This window comes from Propithecus coquereli, unplaced genomic scaffold (assembly GCF_000956105.1).
Source record: "Propithecus coquereli isolate 6110/MARCELLA unplaced genomic scaffold, Pcoq_1.0 Scaffold196, whole genome shotgun sequence".
In the NCBI taxonomy this organism is placed as follows: Eukaryota; Metazoa; Chordata; class Mammalia; order Primates; family Indriidae; genus Propithecus; species Propithecus coquereli.
Window position 1 is genome coordinate 1,876,658 of NW_012144522.1, and position 6,692 is coordinate 1,883,349.

The window sequence follows — 6,692 nt, forward strand, 5'->3', positions numbered from 1 at the left end:
AGCACTGGATGCATTTCCTTTAATTAAGATGGAGAAAAGTGGGCTGGCCAGGGCTCCAGCCAAACACCACTGCCCAGGATATCTCAGCAGGGACCAAAAAAAGATGAAAACAGTGAAAACAAAAAGAGAGTGTGGAAGAGGGTAAAGAGCTAGATTTGTTAAAATTACAAATGACATGATTGCAACCTAGAAAAAGAATGCTGTTTCAGTATAAAAACTAATATCAATATATTGAAAACCATCTTCTTTCTTTAGCAGCTCTCTTTAAACAGACACATACACATGGTACATCTGACGTTTGCACTAGCAAATGTATCATGGCACCTAATTAAAAGATATTTCCAGCCTCATGTAAGGAAATTACAAAATTGTACTCATGTGGTGGTATCAGTAAGATAGAGGAATAGCAAACCCCAGACACGGAGACACACACAGATAACAATACACGGATCAACTGTCACACAGAGAAGTTGAGAAATCACTTAAGAGACTGGAACCCCTAACGGATGCCTAATAGGAACACTTGAGACACCTTGCCAGAGGCAATACCCTGGCATTATGTGGCAACATTTTGAAGAAACCCCCAACTCCCGATTTCTTGCGGGGGAGGAAAACTAGGGGAACATCCATCCAACATTCTGATATTCAGGGGAACTACTGGAGGGACAAGTTTCTGTCCTGGGTGAATATAATCACTGAAAGTAAAAACACACCGGGCAGGGGAGCCATTGAAAATAAAGGCCATCAGTGTAACGAATCTCTGCAGTAACACGGGTGAGACACTAGGGGGAGATCCAGACCACCGTTTGCTAGAGCACCAGCCAGGCTGCAGAGTAGCAGGCAGACAACAGGAAAGCTTCTGAGTAGAAAATGGCTCAAATGGCACAATCTGTTCAGTTAGATTATAAGCAAAAGCCTAGAGAGGACACATCCTCAAAAAAGTCTTGAGAGGTCCCCAGAATCTCTAGTTGGGCTACATGAAGCGTGTGCTCCCTGAATGAAGGGAAACAAAAACCGGAAATAAGTGCCTGATCTGTGAAATGCTCAAGTCCCAACAGAAGATAACGACATATACAACACACAAAGGAAACATAACCCACCCATAGGACCAAATTAAATCACCACAAACTGACACTAAAGAAATGAAGATTTTTTGAATTACCATGCAAAGAATTCAAAGTAAGAGCCACAAGGATGCTCAATGAATAAAGAGAACGCACATGGATAATTTCAGGACATCAGAAAAACAATGTACAATATGAACGAAATGAGATTATCAACAAAGTAGCCACTATAAATAAGAAACAGAAAAGAAATTCTCAAGGTGAAAACTATAATAACTGAATTGAAAAACGCACTAGTGGGCCTCAAAAGCTGATTTGACCAGGTAGAAGAAATAAACAGTAAACAAAAAAAGGAGCAAAAGAAAAAACAGAATGAAGACAGCCTAAGGGAATTAGGGAACACCGTCATACGTGTCACCTGCATGTCACAGTAAGAAAAAAGAGTGTAAAAGACAACTATGGTCAAGCACATGCAGACAAATTAGATAAGCTATAAGAAACTGATCAATCTGTAGAAATACATACAACCTACTGAGTCAAAAAGAAATAAAAAATCTACACACACCTATAAGTAGTAAGGAGATTAATCAAAATCTCCCATCCAAGAGACTAGATACAGATGCAAAATTCATAATCACTGCATAATTCTATCAAACTTTTAATGAAAAATTAACACCAATCCTTTTCATTTCCACATAACAAAAGGGAACACAAAAAAACCTCATTCTGTGACACCACCATGACTCTGGCGGTGAAAACAAAACTACACAATGTTCCTGACAAATACTGGTGAAAAAGTCCTCAACGGGCTGAGTGTAGTGGTTTGTGCCTGTACTCCCAGCACTTTGGGAGGCCGAGGAGGAAGGATCTCTTGAGCTCAGGAGTTTGAGAACAGCCTGGGCAACATAGCCAGACCCCATCTCAACAAAAAGTTTTTAAAATTAGCTGGGTGTGGTGGTGCATACCTGTAGTCCTAGCTACTTAGGAGGATGAGGTGGGAGGATCACTACAGCCCAGGAATTCAAGGTTACGGAAAGCTATGATGATGCCACTGTACTCCAGCCTGGGAGACAGAACAGACTATGTCTCTAAAAAAAAAGTAAAAAGTCTTCAGGAAAATACTAGGAAACCAAATTGTACAGCACATTAAAAGAATTATAGACCATGATCAAGTGTGATATACCCTAGGAATACAAGGGTGGTTAGGAGAAGAAAGTCAGTCAATGTAATACACCACATTGACATAGGGAAAGACGGACTAGGAACAGAAGGAAATTTCGGAACATTACATTTGGCAATGATTTCTTGGAGATAACACCAAAAGCGTAACCAGAAAAGCAAAAATACAAAAATGGGGCTATCTCCAGCTGGAAAACTTCTGTCCTCAAAAGATGCAACTAAAAGAGTAAAATGGTAGGCCTGTGTTCTGTCAAAGCAGAAGCAACGTAATCCTGAACAACAACAAAAAATGAAATCCTTTTACAAACTACATAGAAACAACTTATGATATATATTATTTGAAACTTTAAATTAATTGAAGTACCTACAATGTATACCCAAAAATCCAAATGAGTAAGATATACAAACAAAATATTAAACTACTAGATCTAAAAGAATCATACCATTTTGTATCCATGCACTAAGTGAGGTCTTCCAAACCCAGATAAAATACACACACAACAAAAGATGGGGGCTTGAATCACGGAAGAATTTTGTTTCACACTAAAAATCTAGAACTTACAGAAAGACAACCAGGCATATACATGAAGAGTTAAACCACGGACTATAAAATAGCTCTTAATATACAAGAGAAGAAAATGGAGCAACATATGAAACCCATCTTATATATACATATCCACAAAGTAATGAAAGCTCGTGAGACTTGTGAGGAATCAGAAAATGTAGCGGAAAAAAGGATTGTCTTTTTGCCCAGATTTAAAACCTGTAAAAAGAACACAGTAGTAAGTTTTGTTTAATGACGGGGAAGACTCTTGTGTCGCTGGTGGGAGAGGGTACCTTTGCAGCTGAAGTGGAGACGGAATGTTGCCAGATTTAGCAAGGTAGGAAAGGCACCATCCTAGAAGCAATCACTCTTTCAAACGCCCAATCTGGAGGAATCCTCTGACAGCTACAGGGAAGGTGACTTGCTCAGAGGGAGCCACTGTGCCATTCTTTGTAACACTGTGAAAGCTAAAACATCCACCTGTCTTCACTAGCAGAATGCTCCAACAAGGATGTAGAATTCTAGAGCAAGCTAGCCGTAAATGTCTCCTAACAAAAAACATACACATTTTTGAAGCTTGCAGGTTAAAATGTCAAAACAAAGCATTCACTGAAGAACTTTACTTTCTAATGTCATAATGAAGTAGACGTTTCTACAGGACTTGTGCTCTCACCACAAAACTGACCACAGGGATTCCCCACTAACACGGGAGGGAGGGTTGAAGGCCAGACAGGACAGGGGATGCTCTATGCCTTAGCCCCTAAGCTAAGCAAGTTTGTTTGGAGTTTTACTAGAGCATAAATACATGTCATGTGATGTTTCCAATAAAATGGAATATTTAATAATAATTGGTAAAACAAAAATATAGTTCCACCTTCTCTAATGGCAAAGAAGTTCTGCTCCCAGGTCTGAGCAAAATTATAACCGTTCTTAGCTAAAACACCTGTCGCACAGGAGGCCCTGCAGGAAGACCACACTATCTGTGCTATGGACTGTCTGAGAGTGGTTTAATGAAGCTCCTGCTCTTTGACATTTATGTTATAGCAAAAACAGATGATGGAATGAAAGAATCCTCTGTCACTGATGTCTGTGTCTAAACTTTCCACTCCACTCTGTCATTAAGGCTTTGAGTCAGTGACTCACTGATTTAGCTACAAATGTAATATAAATGAGTCGGAAAAGATTTCTCCTGATTATTCTCTTTGTAGAGCATTTAGCAGGTGTCTGTGCACATTAATCCATGACTTATGGGCAGGTTCTCTCATCTTCCTCTACAGAGAGCGGACAGTGCATCCGGACGTGGGCCCTCAACAGTCCCGGCTGCCCAACAGCACTGACACCACAGGGCCACGCCCATCTCCAACCCATGACTGGGTGCGAAGCCCTTCCCAGGACCGTGTCCAAAGGAGCATCTTCACAGGGTCATGTCACTGGGTCACAGCGAGATGGAATCTCAGTGGAGACGACAGGGACTGAGGAAGGCAGGGCTGAGTGTGAGCAAACACAGCAGGCAGGACGCTGCACAGTCAGAGAAGATCAGCAACTCCAGTGCCCGGCATTTCAGAAAGGAGGGAGACACAGAACCACCCACTGAGAATCTCACCTTACCTGAGTAAGAGCCATTCCTGACTCCTTTTCTTTCCTCCTCCCCGGCTTCCAGGCTTCTTCCTCACCCAACATGAGTCTTCAGAAGTCAATCCTGAAGGTCAAAAATATGCTGTTCAATGCTGAGAATCAATAGACCCTCTTTCTGTGCCACATTTACACAAAGAGGAAAGACCTCATCCTGTGTAAAAACAGTCCTCTCCTTCCCAAGGCACCAGGAGGGATGCAGGGACAATAAACTCCTACAGGAAGATCAACAAGTTAGTTTTTGACCCCTTTGATCAGACCTCACCACCCTCCTGGTGAAGCCCACACAAACATTGCAGCCGTGGGGAGCTGGGTTAGACTGAGCTCCCTGCCAGGACACCGACCCTGCCCTGACCAAACCCAATGTACAGCACAGCCCCCTTCACCCCTCTGTGGACCACAGACTGATCTCAGCCCACAGAAATGGAGGACACAGAATAGAATTAACTCAATATTGTTAAGGCTAGGCCCTCATCTTTTTGAATGAAAATCTCTGGTAAGGGGGCACAAGAGATGTATCTGCAATATGTATTAGCATTGTAATGTGAAGCCAGGGTTCAGCTCCACTCAGAGGGGCAAACCCAGCACACCTCCCACCATCTGGCTCTGCTCTCCCCTGGGGACCTGGCTGTCACAAGTATTCAGACAGTGGACAACCAAGGAACAAAAAGACACATGCAGAGCAGCCAGTATGGACCTGAGGTGAGGTTGAGGGTGTTGCCTGAATGTCAGATGGGGGGCTGTGGAGAGAAAACACAGAAGTCTTCACTGAGAAGGGGATATCAGAACAATGACCTGGGGAAAGAAGGGTATTTCAACCTGCAGCTGGGGGCCCAGAGTTTTAGGCAGAGGGATAGCCCATGTGGAGACCCTGAGGCAGGAGACCCTAGGAAAAGGAAAGAGGTCTGTGTGGCAGAAGCAGAGCCAGCGAGGAGGACACAAGCAGGAGATGAGGTCAGAAAGGTCCTGGGGGACACAGCAGGGAGGGCCCAGGTCCACAGATATTTCTCTCCCACACCTCGAAAGAATTTGGAAACAATGTATTTCTTCACCTGTTTTAAGTAAACATGGGATTTTTTTTCTTTATTTTATAAATTAATGCACTTACAATGTAGTATCATACATTTTAAATATATGACAAGAAGTTCATCCAAGCCCCAGAAAGTACAGGGTCGCCCTTACCTGGGATCTGGGGACTAGAAGGGAATGCATTTGGGGGAGTCAGGAAGTCTCTTTGGACATTTGAAGGTGGAGATGCCTGTTAGATGGCCCAGCAGATTGTTGAGGGGACCACTGGACACAGGATTCTAGAGCTGAGGGGAGAGGTCTCCACGGGAAACTTAGACATGTATGTGGGGTTTAAACCCTGAAATGAGACAATAAGGAAAGGCAGTGGGTGTGGACAGAGATGAGAAGAGATTCAAGGACTAAGCCATAGGTCACGCCACATTCAGAGAACAGGAAGTTCAGGAGACACCAGAGGAGGAAAGGAGATCAGGGAGGCATCAAGAAAATTAAAATAGATCTTTAAAGGTTAATGGGATGTCCTCTACACAAAGAAAACAGAAGACAAAGTAACCAACTATGCCACACGCTACTGATAGGAAATGAAAGATGAGGACAGGAAATTAAATATTAGATATAGAAATGGGGAGGTCACTTGTAACTGGAAAAGGATCAGTGGAATGCTTAAAGTGAAAGCTTGATTCAAGCTAGAATTCAAGGGTTCAAGCAAGAACAGGCAGCAAAGACTGAAGACCAAGTAAGAACAAGTTTTTAGTGCATTATGTTTTGAGATAGCACATAAGAGGGTACTTACAATAGAGGGAGATGTAGGTAAGAGTATTTTTGTTAAAAAGATGGAAGAGTAGAAGGATAACATTAATTTTGTGTGTATGTGTCTGTGTGTGTTTTAATGGACAAGATCACCATTGGGTTTGCTGATAAAAATAATTCCCTTGAAGTGAAAACTTACGAGACAGTACAGGAGGGATGCCACACTGTCCTGAGACTGCTAGTGGGGCTGGCAAGTGGTGCACAATCGCAGGGCCAGCAACAGCCAGGAGCAGGGACAGACCATTCCCAGTCACTACTGGGCAGAGATCACAGGTCCTGAGACAGAGGGGTGGGCCGGATGGAGAAGATCTCTTTCTTTACCGTTTGAGATAGGAAAAGGCAAACTGCTCATACTACTCACATTCAACACAGAATCCTTCACGTTTCGTCACCAAAATGTGTGTGTTATTTTCCTACAATGATCAGCTCTCTAGCAG

At 42.8% G+C, this 6,692-nt stretch overlaps 1 protein-coding gene across 1 annotated transcript in view; it reads right to left on the reverse strand.

Annotated features, from left to right (window-relative positions):
• LOC105809512 (zinc finger protein 665-like) overlaps positions 1–4,480 on the reverse strand; it is a 26,092-nt gene extending 21,612 nt beyond the window's left edge. The window contains exon 1 of the mRNA XM_012643333.1: positions 4,396–4,480. Coding sequence (XP_012498787.1) covers positions 4,396–4,467 — 72 coding nt within the window. The 5' untranslated portion in view covers positions 4,468–4,480. The remainder of the gene's footprint in view (positions 1–4,395) is intronic.
• Positions 4,481–6,692: the final 2,212 nt, after the last annotated feature.